The 19,305-nt window shown below is 37.5% G+C and overlaps 1 protein-coding gene across 3 annotated transcripts in view; it reads right to left on the reverse strand.

The window, feature by feature from the left end:
* The window catches only part of CDK19 (cyclin dependent kinase 19), a 118,518-nt gene that overhangs the window by 89,760 nt on the left and 9,453 nt on the right, over window positions 1-19,305 (reverse strand). For all 3 annotated transcript variants that reach the window (XR_009933054.1, XM_062489942.1, XM_062489940.1), the window contains exon 2: window positions 10,439-10,514. Coding sequence is in view for 2 of the 3 variants with exons in the window: in XM_062489942.1 (XP_062345926.1) it covers window positions 10,439-10,514 (76 nt within the window). In the remaining variant the exon portion in view is untranslated. The remainder of the gene's footprint in view (window positions 1-10,438; window positions 10,515-19,305) is intronic.

The following is a 19,305-nucleotide window of genomic DNA, read 5'->3' on the forward strand; positions in this document are numbered from 1 at the left end:
AAATAATCCCAGTAAGAAAGCACCATAGACATATGCTTCAGGCTCATCTCTGCTGGGGGAAAAAAAAGAATGCAATGAGCTCTAAAAGTACTGAAGATAAAAAAATAAAAGGCTTGAAAATGGTCTGGATTTGAGATGCCCAGAAGAGGCAAAAATTAAGTCATCCATCTGGCCTTAGACTGAAAATCTGAACAATAGAGATAGCTGAAAATTATTAAAGTATAAAATCACAGTAGAATTCCTTATTTTGACTGCAAGGCTTTGAGCAAAGTTCAGTGAATTTCCAATGTGAAACAGTACAAAAGGCAATTTAGCAACAGTAAAGCCACAAGTATAATAAATATTTAGAGACAGAAGGTAAAGCTGCAAGGATCACCCATCCTCAGAAAAATTAAACAGACTAGGTGAAACCTAGCCAAGCAGAAAATCACTAACATGTAACAAATACGACATGTCAAAAATGAAGAAACAATTATTAGTCTGAAATGCAAAGATACTAAGGCAAATGAGAATACTGAACAAACCCTGGAGTTTGGTCAGAGAGAGATCATTAATCACAGTAATACAAAGCTTTTTTAGGGTAGGAGCTTAGAGAAATCAAACTGAAATGGATCCAAGATAGAACTAGCAGACAAAAACCACTATATTGCCTGAAATATTAAAGACATGTGGAGATAAAGGAAAGCAAGGGAAATAATACAAAAGGCAACTTAATTAAAAATGAAACTAAAACAATCTAATAAGCAAGTGAAAATAAGGTAAGACAATGACAGTTGAGAAATAAAGTTTGCAGAGGCCATGGGATGAAGTAAGTTCATTAGTGCAAAAAGAAAAGGCAGGGACTCTGTCCTCAAGAACTGGCAGTAGATCTCCCATTTTGTAAATGCCTCCAATCAAAATCATTCTACTGACAGCTTTTTTCAGTATTCCACATATTCAAAAAACTAATAACTTTTTCCAGAAGTGTAGCCTGTCTGAACTACATTAACTTCAGTATGCTCAGGGAGCAGCATATGAAAAAGCTCAAGGTCAAGTATACTAGTGGCATATTCACATATCCACAACTTAGTACATCCACTACATGCAGGCAACAGGCAAGTTCCAGGAAGCATCCTGACACTGCAGTGACAGAGGAAGCATGAGTGTGATCCTCTTTCTACATGCCAGCAGCACATGGCCAACTAGACAGCCAAACGGAGCAGAGAACAAGACACCTTTCTTATCAAAATGCAAACAAAGCATCATACTGTAAGATGCATCACAGAATTAAAGACACCAGGCTATCCACTTAGTGTTGTGCTCTTAACTACAGTATCAAAACAGGAAGGCCTCCCTGTATCTTAAAATTCATGGGAATTACATGAATAATATTCATGTATATATTATATGTACCACTCATGAATAATACATTAATGTCTCAAGACATCATAAAGACAAGAAAAATCTCAGTAGGGAACAGCAGAAGCTGTATTTAAATATAGCCACTGTTCAGTTTACTACAGAAATAGACGCAGAAGTTCGTAAGAAACAAACACCACACTGAAATTGCTCACATAATTCAATTAAGTGAATAAAGTTTTAGTAGAAGGTGACATTTTGCCTTCAATAACAAAGCTGACTACAATTTGCACACAAAATCTTGCAGAGTAAAATATGACTGCAGACTAAAAACAGTATCCATTTAGCCATAAAGAAGGCTGAAGAAAATGCCAGATAGTTTATTGGAAAAAAAGCAACATTTGATAAAATTCCTAGAATTTTTTTTCTTCCAGTGATGATCTATTTGCAATCCAGCCATCTCTGTTCTATATTAAATTTATCCAGTTTAGGCACTACTGATATTATTTAATTTTTGCCTCACAGACTCCATGGGAACCCAGAGGTCTCAGGTAATTTACAGATCTGGGACACCAGAGAGACAAGTAAGGAGCACATTGTGTTGGAAGTACATTACAGAACCATCTGATAAGGACAGAGAATAGAGTGAAGTCTTCTCTACAACTCAGAGAAGTCTCTGATCCATAAGCCATCACTCTTTTGAGAAGACATTTATCTCCTTGACATCCACTGGAACTAACTCAGTTAATTTTGGGAGGCCATCAGGAACACCTTCTTGATAACATATTGGAAAGGCCAATAAAGGTAGCACATAGCTGTTCTCAAACAATGAAGAAGTGGCTGGAGATTTGACAAGGTAGCTTTGGCTGTCACAACTATCAACGAGTATACCTGAAGATATTCAGCACAGAGAAGAGAAGCCTCCAGGGAGATCGTCTGCGGCTTTCCAGTACTTAAAGGGGGCTTACAAAAAGGAGAGGGACTTTTTATGTGGGCAGACAGTGATAGGACAAGGGAGAAGAATTCTAAATTTAAGAAGAGAGGAAAGATTTTTTAGAAGTTAGGAAGAAGTTCTTTACTCAGAGAGTGGTGAGGAACTAGAACAGGTTGCCCAGAGAAGCTGTGGATGCCCCAACCCTCAGTGTTCATGGCCAGGTTGGATGGGGCCATGAGCAAACTGCTCTAGTGGTGGTACCCCGGCTCATGGCAGGGAGGACAGAACTAGGTGATCTTCAAGGCCCCCTCCAAGCCATTCCATTATCCTATGATTCTAAGATCCTGAGTGAAAGGCACATAGCAGAGCACAGACCTGGAGCTTCAGGACAGCATTCTTCAGCTTACTGAAGAAACTGGTAGGTAGGCACAGGAAGCAGCTCCGAAGAGCAAAGCTGCTCAGGAAAACTGGCAGGTCTATTGAGAAATACAAGTAGGAGACCTGTTTGGCTAAGCAGGTTGTCAGAGCTCAAATGCAAGTGTATAAATAGGTGCAAACAGGGACAAGATACACGGGAGGAGTCTACTGACACTGCCCAGGCATGTAGGGATGGTGTCAAGAAAACTGAAGCTCACCTTGATTTGGCACTTAGAAGGAATGTAGAGTGCAACAAGAGCTTCTGCTATTACATTGGTTATGAAAGGCTGAACAGCAAAATGTGAGCCTGTTTCTAAATGAAGTGGACAACTTAATAACAGGAGCTCCAACTTAAAAATAATCCATCATCTAAAAACCCATGCCACCATCTCTCAGCCTGAGGCATAAAAACAGTCACATGTAATGTTAAATTCGAGACATTCTAGCTATGCAAAGTCAATATATTAAACAATTTTACAACTCCACACAGAATAAACTGAAAACATTCACAAACCAGTTTTATTTATCTGCAGGGAAAGCACAAATGGAGGAACATAAGGAAAATATCCAATGTGAAAGAAAGAATGAGAAACAGAAAACTGAAAGTTCATACAAATTCAGAAAAGTTCACAAAATTTACAAAACATTCCAGCTAAAGCTTCAAAACATGTAAGGATATATATTCATTTGTGCACGCACACGAAGTCTTGCAGGGAGTATTTAAGTTTGGCAAGTAAGTATTTAAAAACCTCTTCTCTACATCATCAGCAACTTTCTTTTTCATTATCTCAGAGATCAAGTAGTTACTTTCAGTGCATTTCTGCCTAAAGCTTAATCTGAAGCAGTTTGGCTTTGGCATTTTGTTCATTTCTGCGGAAGGCACCATCAGTTGTTTCTACATTTGTGTGTTCTGAGAATATTCAGAATCTGAACAAAACAGTAAATTCAAAGTGAAAATAACTGAGCCTAAATAGCACTGAACAGTCCTTTTCCCTAGTCAGCTGCACTGGGAATTTGGATTATATCCTAACTGATATCAAGTATCAAACTCTTAGAGATGTTTCATCATCTCATACCATGTTAGAATGGGGTAAAAGCCTTCTTTTTTCTTGTTTTCAATGTAATTACCATAGATTTCTTGATATTGCTCTCCTGCTTTGAGCAGAAACACAACTTCAAGGAAAGAAAAGTCACCTCTGCACGAAAAGAAGTTGCAAATTTTACATTTAGAAATCTAAAAGCAGCATTTCCCTTTTCCTTTCTCCTCTGCATGCTCTTTTTTGTTGTTGAATTCTGTAGGAGATAGCTGTAGTTAAGACAATGGAGCTGATTAGCTGTCTCAGATGATGTTCTACTTTTGTCCAATTTCTTGACTGTACTTCAAGCTGTGAAACTTTATTTTCATAAACACTACAGTGTATTTATGGGCTGATAAAAACATCAACTTAATTGATTAAAAGAAAGTAGTTTCATTCCATATATTTACTACACGTGCACTTTTTTATTTAATGAATTTAATTGTTCTTTCAGATGTAATAAAATAAAGAAGACAAAAAATGTCCACAGAACCCTTCTGAAGAATAACCAAAGCAGGAATTTAAGTACTCCTTTGCACAAAACGCATTTAAATTACAGATTATACAAGATTAGACCATGTAATGCAGAGAGCTCTTCTTCCTGAGGCATGCAAAACACGAGTTGTCATGCAGCTGAACCAAAAAACCTTTTTCCAGCTGATTCATACTCGTAAAATCACAATCTATAGACAGTTCTAGCCAACACATGCCTTAGCTCTCCAATAAAAATCCCTTCAAAAAAATGTTTTTTTCACTTATCTCACTACCTCCAGCTATTGAAAAAGGGAGTGGAGTTTCAAAGTTTCCACAAACAATCTTTTCTAATTAGGTAGTAGAGAATTTATGGGGAGATTTTACCTTGCCAAATATTCCACTCATTTATCCTGTCTTGGCATGGGAAAAGAAGTCCTGACATTCAAAAGGAATCTCCTACAGCAAATGTACTCAGGTACACAAACTTTTTCAAAGCCTTTTTGCACTCAACCTTGTCTCCAGCAAAGCCAGGGGCCAAAGTCTACATAAGTTTACATAGCAGCAATACTGCAAGCCACTGTGATAGTCATGGACAAAGACATGGTCAATACAGCCAAAGTAGAGAACTTGTACTTATTATGAAATTTTATGCAACTTCACTTGAAGAGAGCCAAATCTTCTAAGTATTTTATAACTACTGAAAAGTTACCATTGTTCCTGTACAGCTGACCTTCTCCAGGTTACTAAGAGATGCAGAGACAAAGATGTTTAAGGCCAGCCTGGTCCACAGTCTCAAATTAAGTAACTTCATGTTTAGCTCATTTGACCAAGCGGTTTCCTACTAGGGAGGTGCGAGCAGCTTGTAGATGATGTGCAGCATCTGACAGAGGTAAAAGCAAGTAAGTTTTACTACCTCTACCAGCAAGGCACAACTTGAGTTCCCTTGAGTCCCTGTGCCAAGCTGTCAAAGGCACCAGAGGAAACACATGGCAAAGGCACAAAGTGCTTCAAGATGTAGAGAGTAAGTCTGGTTGACTTCCTTGGCTCAGCTTCAACATCACAACATCATCAGCATACCCAAACCCAAGAAGATGGGGACACAACTCCAGAAGAACTGCCCACATGGAAAGGAAGGCCATGGACAGCACAGAGGCAGAAAAAAACACAAATACAGTGAGAAGATGCCACCTTCAAGAGGGCTAACTAACACATTAAGGTAACAAAGATCAATTATTTAGCCTGTAAGGCTCCTGAAACTTTACCCATCCTCAGAACCAAAAATATTTATATGCTGTAGTACTTTGAAGTATATACTGCATGAGTAGGCAAAAGGCCTGAGAATGATTTGTGCATGTTAAATTCTTCAACTGAGCTTTCAGTAACTCATTTAACATTATAGTGCGAATTTATTTTAGCCTGTACCCATAAATGCAAGTTTGAACAACAAAGGCCAACCAATGTTCCCATTAGTGTGCCACAGCATACTGGCACCATTTCAAGGTCTCCCAAAAGGAACAGTCTTCCCTAACAACCAACACACACAGGTACAGGATATGGCAACTAAAATGGTTACAGGACCCAGACCCAATACTCACACAGGGCAAAACAGCATCACTTTAGGGCACTCCTTAAAAACACTAGACTAGTAATGCTGGTTTGTGGCTCAGTTTCCCCCATTTAAATCATCTGCAACACCCTGGTCTCTTTTCTCCCCCTACAGGAAAAAAAAAAAAAGAATGAGCTATAAAACCACCTTGATATAGAAAAATTGAATTAAGTTTAGAATTAATGTCACTATTTAAAAAAAAATACAGGCTAGAGTTGGTAATTTAGCCCTGGAAGAAGGGAAGTTCTCAGTGGCAAGGGTAAAATTAATTAATTAATTAAAAAGCTAGAAAGGACCAGAAGTTGACCAAAGAATATCTAAGCCTTGACTCAAGTAGCTGGTTCATGTAAAACCTTTAGTAAAGTCATTTTTGACTGTAGACTATGTTAGCTGCTCTGTGACAGTATTATGAAAGATGCCATTAAAAACCTTATTAAAGTCAAGATAAACAGAATCTAAAGCATTCACCCCCTTTCACCAAGCCAGACATCTCATTATACAAGACAAACACATTTGTTAAGGATTATTTTCCCTTGGAAAATCCCTACTGACTATTTCCAATCACCATCTTGTCCTGCATGTGTTTGGAAATGGTTTCCATGAGGATTTTCTTCATCACCCTCCCAGCAACTAAGGCAGTGCTGACCAACTTGTAGCTCCCCTGATCCTCCCTGGAAACTGGAGTGACACTTGTTCTCTTCCACTCACCATTATGTTCCTAAGATAACAACAGAGTGTCTCATAATGAAATCCAAGTAGCTCCCAGCACTTGTGGGTGCAACTCATCAGGTGCCAGACTTCTGTAAGTCCAATTTGAGCACTCCCTAACCTGGAAAGCTAAGGCTTCCTTCCTCAACTTTCTCTCCAGTCTCAAGAGCGTGAGACTCCTGAAGGCTGGACTTATTAATAAACACTGAAGCAAAAAAATTACTGAGTACCTTGGCCTTTTCCACACCATTTATTCCCATTCATCTGCAGGGTCATGTTTTCTTCAGTCTTCTTTTTGACATTCATGTACTTGTAGACTCCTTTCTTGTTGCCCTTCTGGTCCCTTGCCAGACCCAGCTCCACATCAGCCTTGGCTTTTCTAACCCCTATTCTTGTGAGATCAAACAGCTTATCAACAGAGATCAACTCTATACCTCTCTTGTTCTTTCTATCCCCTACTTCCAATTCATATTATAATTCCACTTCGTATCCAGGTTCAATAAGGAGCTCCTGGCTCATCCACACAGGCTTCCTGTTGCCCTTGCCTGCTTTCCCACTTGATGGGATGCAACAGGGTGATCCTTGAATACCAACAAGTTTTCCTGGATCCCTCTTCTCTCTGGGACTGTATCTCATGGAATACTGCCAAGCAGATACCTGAAGAGGTTCAAGTCTGCTCTCTTAAAGTCCAGGGTTGTGATCCTGCTTTTTGACACTTAAGATTCATTTAGGATCTTTAGCCTCATCATATTGGCTAAATAAGCCAATAACAATTGTACTGAAGTTCTTCCATGCTCAGGGACAGGACACATATCCATACAGTTACAATTTACATTATTGGTGAATGGCATTGACTAAGAAAAGGCTCATTATTTTTCTTTTTTTCTGAATTAATTTTCCCCTAAATCCACTTTTAGAAGTTTATAGTGTCTTTACTGTGAAAAACAAACTCCTTTAATTAACTTGGATGTGCTCTCACAGGAAGTGAAGCCTTTGGGACAGGACATCTCAGAAAAAGCTGTATTACCTTGGTGCTTTTTGATAAAGAAATACCAAATTCCATTAATTCCATTACCGCTACCTGTTTGTGGATTTTTAAAGTCATAGCCATTGGTTCTTAACAAGTGATGGCCAAGATATTCAACAAGAAAATAACAGCCTTAACAATTAACATTCCTCTGGTCTGTTTCTTGTATCTCCACTTCTTGTTCTAAAGAACCTACTTAGATAAGGTAAGGAAAAAAATTTAAAACACAAAAGCAGCAGAATTAAAGTCTTCCTTTCACCCAACCCAAGGTTCCAAAATAAGCTAACACAAACCTTGAGATGAAAGAAATGCCACATTCATTAACTCAATAACCATCTAAAAATATAAACACTCTACTTCATTACTCTCATTCACATTTTACAGCCCTGCTCTTCAAAAAATGCTGTTGCTTAAGCCAAGCAATAAACTGTCTCATAACAAGAATACAGAAATAGTTAGCATTTCAGTTATCTTCGGAACACACTTGAGTTACAGGGAACTAATTAGGTTTTTACACACACAGTTCTTTGAGGTATAAAGAGTCCTTTCTAATACTTTCATATTCAATACAACAGATTTAGCTGAAATAAAGATTCTTTAAGCAGGGATCACCCTACAGCTGAAATAAAGCAACAATCACTTGCCACAGGAACCACTGCCTATATGATGTTTTTACTGATATAAACTTTCTTCCAGAAAAAGTTTCTATGAATGAATAGCTTTAAGAGAAACTTCATAGGTTTTGAAGTCCTAAGCAAAGACAGACCAACTTGATTAGTAATGTCAGAAGAGAAGAGTCATCTGCCTTTTCCTTTAGGGAAAGCTTGCCAGCATCTTTTTATAGGTATTATCCATGCAATAAAGACACACAAAATGGTCTTGGACTGTAAAACTGAATGCCTTTCAGTTCAGCAATATATTTGTTGAGTACAATGTCAAGTGTCTAAAGTTCAGAGAGCTATTAAAACATTCTGAACATAGACACACAATACCAGGCACATCGGTGCCTCTGTTATTTTTTCATCTTCCAAAGTGGGATTTGGGTTTGTTTTGCTGCTGGAGCAAACGGGAAGGGTTAAATGACAAAAGAATTACTCAAGACATTTTTTTAAATGGCCTCTGTCCAGCCTGATAATCTTTATTTAATCAGTAAACATTACCCTCCCTATCACCTATATAAGCACCTTTAAATACAAGATAAGCTACTGATGCATTATTTAGAAGTCTGTATCTTTTTATGGAAAATGCACTTGATTTTGGCCTGTTTCCATATAACAAAAACTTTGTGATTTTTTCAACTATTTCACCTTTACCTTTCTCATGCTTCTAATATTTGACCTGAAATTTCACTGAGGCAAATGCTGATGTGCTGCATTAGCTCAGGTTACAGTTTTACAACAAGATTTGAAGAAAAAGAAGGAAATATAACTCATGAAACAATTACCAGAAGAACCACTGAAAGCAGTCAAGTAATTTATACAGTAGATGGAAAAATTCAGAAGCTGTGCTGACCTTTGTACAAAGCTCTACTAATTACAAAAAAAAAAAAAAAAAAAAATAAAGTGATGTACCATGGGAGTTCAAACATAATTTGATGCTCTCTCCTTCCTTACATTGTAGTGCACAAGTAGACAGAACCAGCTCCATATCACAGTGCTACCATGCCCAAAGGAAATTTTCCTTCAGACTAATACACACATCTCCACAACAGTACAATTTAAAACAAAGGACAAGAATCCAAAACCAAAAACCCCTCAATATTGTCAAAAATTACTTGGTAGTACCAAGAATATAACCTAGTACTGATGTTAGAAGAGGTTTTCCTATGTCCTCCAAAGGCAAAAATATTAGCAAAAAATGTCACTGGGTAAATCCTGTGTAAAGTGACCGACAGCAATGCAGCCACCTCTCACATCCACGAGTGACCTTGAAATTATAGTGATAAGCACTTTAAAAGGACAGCAGTTTTATCTGTTAAGTCTCTTCATACAGAATCACCATGGACACTACACTAAACACAAGCCAGTGGTTTGTTCAGTTCATGGACACCATGAGTTTCTAGTGCCTCACATTGCATTGCACATCTGAATGCTGTATTGCAATGCAATGCTACCAGATTATCAAAAGCTTTAGCACAATCCTAAGATATATTTCAACAGCTGACTGTGCAGTGACAGCATTAACACAAGGTAAATATTTAATCAAGCAAGTGCAGTTCTTTTGCAATGCAAGAAACATTTGCATTACAAAATTTTACTCAGTATAGAGAATTTCACCAGTAATGCACATTTTCGGACCTAAAAAACATTTAAAGATCAAATTCTACCTTCATAGGAATGTAAGAAAAGACATGTAATAAAAATATAATGAAAGCTGTTTTTCATTTTGCTATGAAGTTTCTCTGTACTTGGCAAAACAGATTTAAAATGAGGAGAACAAACTGTTCTCAGATACTGAAGAACAAGATACCATTAGTTTAAAAAAAATACATTGTTAGTAAGTGGACTTCAGATGGTAGGTGCAATCTTTCAGAACCTTTTTCTTTCAAGTCATTTTAAAAAAATTCCCTGTTAAAGTAAATCTTCATTTAAAAGTTCATATTTATTTCCCTCTCAACACATAAAAGATGAAACAAAATTATATCAGAAAGAGGCATTGCTATTATCTGTAAAGAACTAAAATAAAATTATGATTTTAAAAATAAGCTTTTTTAAAAGGCTCAGATCTGAATAAACTTCCATGCTTGTACACTGTTAAAGAAATCATTTGGATAATCTTTATGTTATTTAGTTCTAGGAAAAGAAAGTGTCCATTGCGTAATAATGTCAGTAAAATTATTTTCATTTAAATACACTTACTGCAATCTCTCTACAGGCCGACATGGATATCCCTGTACCTTCAATTTGCTTCAGTGCATACTCCTTTTCATCTTTTCTGCACACAAAATGAAAAAAAAAAAAGAAAAGAGAAAGAAAAATATATTTAGCTCTGACTTACATTATACCAATCAATATAAGTATAATGATGAAACACTTTAATTCGTTCTGGATCAAGAAGCTGAAAAGCCAATCTGCTTTTATGCATAAAATACACTCTGATATGAAAAGCAAGTTCTCTTTTAACAAAGACCTTACAGTTCCCAAACAAGAACTTCTTCATAAAAAAACTTGGTTAACCTATATCCATCTCTATCTGAAAACAGACATAATATCTGCAGATAACTTCAAAAACAGAATTTCGGAGGACACTTTCCCTAAAATTCCAGGATACTGTCTACTACTGTGAAAAGACCGCGGTTGAATCCCCATGCCTGGAAAACTCTCCTAGAAATATCTGGGAACGGCAAGCTTTTATCTGGATTTTATGAGCCACTCTAAATCCACTTTTATTTCTGAAATACTACTATTTTAAACTAATTATATAATAAGCACTGGCTACTGACAGATCCCTACACAGCACATGAAACTCTGCGCTCTGATGTACAAAGCCAGAATATGAGAACATGTTCAGCACAAACACTGTACTATCCTTTTAAATAATCACAGCTTGAAATTATTTAGAGGGATGACCAAAAGAACAAGAAAAGCAGGTAGAATCTTGAAGCTTTCACGATATAACAGTACCAGCCTACAACATGGTTTTGCAGGATTCAGCTGTCAGTGACAGATGCTGGTAGGCATCAATGCCCACAGTGCTGATGCCCCTTTGCAGACTCACCAGTCACAATGCAACAACCCACAAGCCTCTTTCCAAATTCCTCATGGCATTTCTGGTAGACCTCAGTTAGCCGTTCTTCCAATCCCAAACCATTTTGTTTTGCCACACCGAACGATTCTCAATTTGCACTTGAGTCTCAATTTGACTTCAGTCTCTCTGGCTTCGATCTCCAAGCCTGTGCCCTGCCAGCTCCAGTCTGTTTCCCACCCTTCACCTGACCCTCTCCCTCCAAAATTCATGGGACAAGAGGTGACTGAGTGGAAAAATGTGGGGACAAGATAACTTGAAATAATAGCCATCTACACATAAGTTACACAGTAACATTACTGTCAGTAACTTTCAGTAGCAGCTAAACCCTCAATGCATGTCTACAGTTAACACCGAGCTATACTTTTTTAAAACAAAACTTTAACAAGAAAACTTCCAGTCGTTTTCCAACTACACACAGAAACACAGGTAATAAGATCACATCTTATCTCACAGGAATTGTTTCTGATTTCATTAATTAGTCCAAATTTTAAACAGTGAATAATAAATGCCCATCCCCTCTTATACATGATCCTGCTGTCCATGTAGATTTCCATACATTGCAAAGTATTAACTCCATTAACTCGATTCGCTTACAGAGACTGTGAAGACAAAATTATATTGTCTGCAGAATCAAAAACCAATTCTGAACACATAAAATAGATCATGGCATTTAAACTATGATTATGTTTAAGCTATGCAGTACAAACAATCCCGTGCACAACTATCAGCTGGAATCCCAAAGCAATGTAGTCACTACAGCGTGGCATCACATCCTTCTTTTGGCACATCTACTGAACCAGGCACAGGACCACACTGATACAGCCACCCTTGAACTAGTTGTACATGAAAAGCCTTGCATCCAGTTACTCAGGCCTTCACAGAGTGAAGGTCACTGCAGAGACCAGGCACGGCACTTGGCACACACTGCCTTCAGCAGCACTGCTGAATGCCACCGCCATGGAGAGGCTGTCAGCACTTGACTGACAGCCACTGCATGCAGAACTTTAAGACACGAATGAGAAATCATGAAAGATGTTTTTAAAAACCCCCAACCAACCCAACAACCTAAGGTATAACAGCATGTGGGAAAAGTAGGCAGCCTTACTGAGCTGCAGCCCAGAATAGTTCTAGGACACTAGGTTTAGTAAAAAATGAGCAAAAATAGGGATAATTAAATGCTTATCTATAATACATGGATGGCAAGGATAAAGAACTCCAAAGAGATCATATTCTTGACTTCACAGTTTTTGGGTTTTTTTTTTTAACCAACAGCTTTGGACTCAAACACAGTCTCCTTTACATACTATTTACTTGCTTTGGCAGAAATGCAAATCTATACAAACAATTTTCCAAAGTTAACTGCTCTTGTTATGGAAACATAATAGCTAATTATAGCACTTTCTGAAGTGTCCACCAAGTGGTATTTTCACTAATAATATTTCCCATTCAAGATAATTTGAAAAAGCAAGAAATATATTCAAAACTTCAAAAGCAAGTCAGCCATTGCAATCTGATGAAACACACAGTTCTGGCTATTCAGTGAAGCATCCAAAGAAAAGAACACATAGGTACTTTATTAGCTATTTCCCCACTTTTAAGAATTCAATAAATAATATCAAATGGTGTGTGTGATAGGTAAGTACACTGTTCAACTGCCAAAAGACCACTGCTCTCATGAAACACTTAAGACAGGGGGAAGTACTTGTATTTCATTTCAGAAAAACTCTAGTGAACTCTTAACACCTTTCAAGAAATTGTATGGAATTACACAGCAGGAAAGTTTTTATAAATCCTTTTCTGACAAATCCTATATCAGTACATTTTTTAGTGGAGCAAAGCAAGCCTGATCAAATTAACACCAAATCCAAACAACAACCACAAACCACACAGCTCTGGTACAAGGCAAATGACACCTATGCCAGGGATAACCAAGCAGAAAGCAAGGTCTACAGAAACACTGTCTCAGAAACAGGTCAACTTGAACATCTTAACCTCCAGCTGTAAGAGAGTTTGTCTGAGGGCAGGAAGCAAGTGGCACAGATGAAGGTTTAATCAAGCAGGTTGTATCAAACAGCCACCCAGGCTAATGGTGGCAATGTGTTCACTAATCTGAGCAAAAAACATAGAAAAGCAGAACTCACACTTTAGGAAGCTGTGAGTTCACAATTTTTATTAATGCTTTTCAAAACTGATGCAGAAGAATTTGCCTGATAATACAAGCACCACATTATACCACTACAAGGTTTCTCTATGCTTCAAGTTCCCTTACCCAAAACTAGGGGTTTAAAATTAAAATCAGCATTGCTTCTGGTTTCAGAAATACTACAATTCATGCTGTTCTAAGAAGGATTAACTTTTTGCCAAAATGACACTGCCAATACGAGATACTGCCTTCCTGAAAATTTCCCAACTGGTATTTCAGACTGCCATAGGCAGCACCCAAACATAAAGTTCTTCATGCATGCCAGCAAGTATTGAGAACTTTCTTCCACTACAAAAACTTGGTTTTCAAGATCAAGTTTTTCTCTCTCACCAATAAATATCTCATTCTGCAATTAAGGTTACTGTCAATATTTTGATTTGTACTGTGCAAAGGAAAATTCTGTCCTGAAAAAATTGTACTCAGTGATTGATGTCCAGCTGCAATATTCAATACAGAAAATAAAAATATAATTACTACTTCTGGGTAACACTTTCAGTTTCCATTTTCCAAATGCTTTGGAAAGAACAAAGGACCAAAATCACTTTAAAAAGTGTTGTTCAGAAGATTTAGAATAAATACAATATTTCAAAGGAGCTAAATGTCTTAACTATTGCAACTGTACTTCAGAGACCTCCCATCATATGAGGAACTACTTTACAAACAAGTGAATGGAAAACTAGAAACAACTTGCCCAAGATCATAATAGGAGGATTTGAAAATAGCACATGGTTCAAACAATTGTTTTATCCCTATTATTCAAATCTGGAGGCTTTCAACAATGGTCTCTCTTGAATTCACTGATAATTTAACATACATCCCAACTTTAGAATCAATTATCCACATCAAGGAACTGGCTTGAAAGACTGCAATCACTGTGAAGCTAGAACTGTGACTATCACATCAGTTAACACAGATATTATCATTACAGCATATACCAATAATAGCTGCCTTAAATTAAGTGCACAATACCATAAATAAACAATAATTAAAGTGCATGGGTTTTTAAGCAAAAAAAAAAGTGCACCATAAAACCATTTCAAGACTTAGCTAGAAAAAAAAGTAATAGAAAATAACAATTCACCCCTGTAACAACACAGATGGAATTTAAGTATTTGTGACTTTGTAGGACAAAGCCTGGGAATGCTATGGAACTCAGTATCCTTCCCAGTACTGCCTGGAACACAATGTCCATGCAGGTATTTGGTTACATTATGATCCCTTTGTTTAATTGCTGCCAGACAGCATTAAGTCAATCACTCAGCAGGAAGTTGCAAAGAGCTGCAAACCTTTCTCCCCCTGAGAAAAGTCAAAACCAGGACACTGAAGCACAACTAGAAGCTAACTGAAAACCTCATCTCGAACATGGCAGCCAAGCCACTAAACAGATCCTGCTCAGCACTGGTTGCCTTAGGCAAGCTGCTTATGGATTTAATCCTGTACCCAGCACATGCCCATAGCCCTTTACAAAGGTAACAGTACCAGAAAAGAAGCCTATGACTGACTGAAAAAGGGGACATAATCCTTTCCAAACAGTAGCACGTTCTTCTGCTTTAGTGTTTTTATGGATATAGAAGCAGTCATTAAGCCAAAAGAGTTACTAGATCGAAAACTCTACACATGGTGTCTCTAGGGCGCGTGTTCTTTACCAGACTAGGAAAGTAATTTTCTTTTACTGCTATCCTCTAAACATATCAAGCTTTATCCAGTCAGCAGCTCAGCCAGCTGGTTTTCATCCACATGACAACCAGTCACAAATGACAGAGGCTGTGAATCTACAGACTGATCTTAATTTATTTCTAGCCAGCAGCATACATGTTGCATTTCAATGCACATGCCTTAGTTCATTTTGAGACCCACATAAGAAACTCAAAATGCGAATCAGTAAGGATGGTAAGAAGAAATTTGAAAGTAAATCCCTGACCACACCAGCCCTTTAAAAGATTTGTCTTTCTTCACCTTCACAGGCAGCAGCTAAAACTTCACAGCAGCTACAGGCTGTTCCTACAACCCAGACCCAGACAAGCTGACTACAACGTGAACTTCAACTGGCTGGGTTTGGCCATGAAAAGAATGGATGAAACCAGCAGGTGTTTACCTCATTCTGCTACTGTGAAGAGTTTCAGTAATGTCTGTAGACTGCATAGCTGGCTTCTGTGCTGATGCATCCCCCAGAGGTTTGGTGGGAACTTCTTGGTGTTGCAAACAGAACACAACGTGTGTCAGACACAGGGAAGGACTTCTCATACAAAAAGGGCAGACACATATGTCACCTGGACATTCCTCTTAGTGGCAGTGTTGCAAAATGTGGAATATGATTTTTTTTTTCAGGAAAGGTTGCTCTTTAATGTTTGATCTTTCTATACTTTCAAGCCTTATCAACAAGATGAGAGATTTAGTCTGTGAAACAGACAGCAGCTCCCAAGCTCTAAGTGATGTCCAGGTGTTAGAAAGACAAATTACAGGTTGGTAGAATTGCCTTGTTAAGCTTTAGGGCCCAACAGGTTTCAGTGATCTCACACCCAGAGGGAGGTTAACAGAGTTGGGAATAAGGATGTACCACTGACAGCAGAACACAAAGAATTCAGAGTTTATGGGCCATAAGGACATTGGGCAGAAGCCCCAAGATAAGGAAGAAACTAATAAACCTTACCCAGCAATTGTGCTGAATCAGCTCTGACTGGGTAAAAGGTAATTCTGCAGGGGGAGATCCTGACCACCAACTCATGGATCATTGACCCAAAAACCCATTGGGCCAAAAGAAGAGAAACACCATGGGACTGATTAGTATGAGAAGTGAGAGAATCATTAACCAATAGAAGATAGAACACTAATTGATACAAGGATTATGTAACCTGTAGCAAATGAAAGTAAAAAATTACTTTTTTCTTCGTTAGTTGATTTAAAAAAAAAAAAACCTTTCATGAAAATACATTTTTTGTTGTTGTTGAAATTAGCATTCTAAGCTTAAGTCTACTATAAATTGGCAGACATTCAAATACAGAGCAAATGATTACTACAATTAGGCTTTTTAAAAAGATATCTGACTTTCATCACATACACTATGAGAAATAGGCAGGAAAAACCATTACACGCAGCTTCATCTACTGGAAAACCTGCCATGTTCCAGTCAGACTAAAAGAGTTGATATTAAAAGTACCAACTGCATATTGTTTATAGACACTCTGCATTATCACAGCAGCCCATGAGAAATTGGAACAGATTTTTCTTTACAATCTGAAGAACAACCCCAAATGTATCTCTAAATCACACTAGTGATACCCTTCCCCTTGTTTACTCCTCTGTAAACCAGTTTATGAACTCAGGGGAGAATGTACATGCTAAAGAACAAGGCAAGTTCTTAAAGTGATGCTAAGGTACTAGTCATTAAACACAATGCCCTTGACATTGCCTGCTTCCACAGAGCCTCACAAAAGATGCTGAATACCTGTAAATCCCTCACAAACTTCACCTAACACAGAAGTGATATATTTCACTTCGCTTCTGTCTGTGAAGTGAAATAATTCAAAATTGTTAACAGTTGGAAGGTATTCATGCTACAAAGATTTGCTTTTAAATTTCTGAATTAGAAACTACTGGAATAAAGAGAAGAGCATATGGTTGTGTAATGGTGCTGGAATACTTTTAGTCTCTTCACATTGATATTAAGAGAACTCTACTCCCCACTCCCAGTCTAGTGAAATCATAGCTGGGAAAAGATCTTTTTTTTTAGTGACAGAAAACTTTATCAGTACTCAGATTCACTTTCTGTCCTTTTAATCAGCTGTCTCCTCACACATGAAGAACACATCATTTAAGATCTATGTAATACCTGACCACTGAAAATCTTACTAACTTTAATCTATTAAAATTTAGCCTTTACATTATAATAATAAAACTTTGTATTTGTGAGGAAAGAGAGCACAACTTCAGTCACTGACACCCTCACTCCAAATTTATTGATGAAAAATCAGAGACCTCAAATAGCCACAGGGTTGTTGCCACTGCTAAAATTAGACTAATTCCTAAGCATCCGGAGTGACTGAGAACTGTGAATTTCATACAAGTACATTCATAGCAGATTGGGGTAAGCATACTTGACAGCCTGTTTGTAAGGGTAAAACTGAAATGTTCACATTAAACCCTGAAAGCTGTAAAATTATTCTGCTGCTCCAGGTAGCTTCTTCCAGCATTTGCTCTATTTAAGCAGAGGAGAGAGCTGGATCTGATTTTATTTCTTTACAGACAGGCTTGATTACAGATAATAAATAGATTTAAGAAATACCTCTCTGCACAAAAGGATACCGCATGTGAGGATTTGCTACCTTAAAGCAAGGAACAGCAGCAGCAAGGAGAAAAATACCTCTGAAATAAAGAGGAAACAAATCTTTATTTGTCAGTGAATTACATACCAAGGTCATAGAAACAGGGTCCTAAGACTATGCCAAAAAAAGAATCTGCCGTTTGGTTCATATAATCACTTAAGAAGAATGCTTGCAACTAACCATAAATGTAAAGAAATGAGCTGTCTGGTTGTGGAATTTTTTAAGTCCTAAAGCCATACTGTAACTACACAGTCCATCACAGCTCTTTCTGTATACTGCTAAATCTGGCAAAATACTGCACCTTTGATGGGTGGGAAATTACTATCAAATCACCAAATAATAAGAAGCCTGTACTTCTTTGGGGTCTTTTTCAGCAAGAACATGTTTGAAATACCAGGTGCAGATTTTTTTTTCTAAAACACCATAATGCACTAGGTTTGCCTATAGCAGAATAAGCAGAATTATTGACCCGATGTAAAACCTAAAAGGGCAATTGTCTAAAAGCTGCAGTTCCTCAGTTGTCGTTTTCTGACTCATAACATCATCAAATGCTTCCTCTAAAGCACATGAAAGCCAAGATTTATCAGAGATCTATCACAAATTTTCTGTTCTTTTCCATCAGACTTCCTAGCTCAAACCATGTACAGTGGAATTATAAATTCTCAAAGCCAGACCTACATGAAAGCTTGCTAACACAATATAGGTGTAATTCTTAGGTGGTAAATTAGCCTTTAGGAACTGAAGCTGTGCCCAAATTATGAATAAGAAGCAAGACCCAAATTCCATATGGGCAGAGTAGGACAGAGTGAGATAGAACACATTTACTACAGTTGAAAAGTTGCACTCAAAACAACACCCTCACAATGAAGTAGAATGACTGGAAGGAAAGTCCCTAAAGTTACCATAATGTCTAATTTAATTCAGTCTGGAATGTTAAAAATATATATTTTTTTATTGTTTTTTTGTTTTTTTTTTTTGGTTTTTTTTTTTTGGTTTGGTTTTTTTTGTTGTGGAGCATCTCCACATTTTTTCCTCACTTCAGTGTCAGGGATGAGGATTTCTCAAAGATAGAGGTCTTAATTCCAGTCATTAAGACAACCTTGCTGCTTCTCAAAAACAAACAAGGTCTTTAGTCAGCTATCATATCTACTCCTGTGGAAAGGGAGGGGCATTCTGCTTCCTTTGAATTTTAGAACTCCATGTCCCACAGTCAGAATAGGCTTCTGTCACAATCTGAGGTTTAAGAACATCACTTGAAGTTTTATGCTGTTTTTTCCCCATCACTGAAGTGACACTAAAAGTAGAATAAATGGCATGCTACTCATAACAAGTCTTTTGGTTGTTCTGAAGGTCAAGTTAAATTTGGCAATTTGTCTACCTCTGTTTCTCATTTGAAGCATGACAGAACTAGACAAAGGAACAACTGGTTATCCAGTACGATGACTGGTTTTAA

The sequence above is a fragment of the Cinclus cinclus genome, chromosome 3 (assembly GCF_963662255.1).
Source record: "Cinclus cinclus chromosome 3, bCinCin1.1, whole genome shotgun sequence".
NCBI lineage: Eukaryota > Metazoa > Chordata > Aves > Passeriformes > Cinclidae > Cinclus > Cinclus cinclus.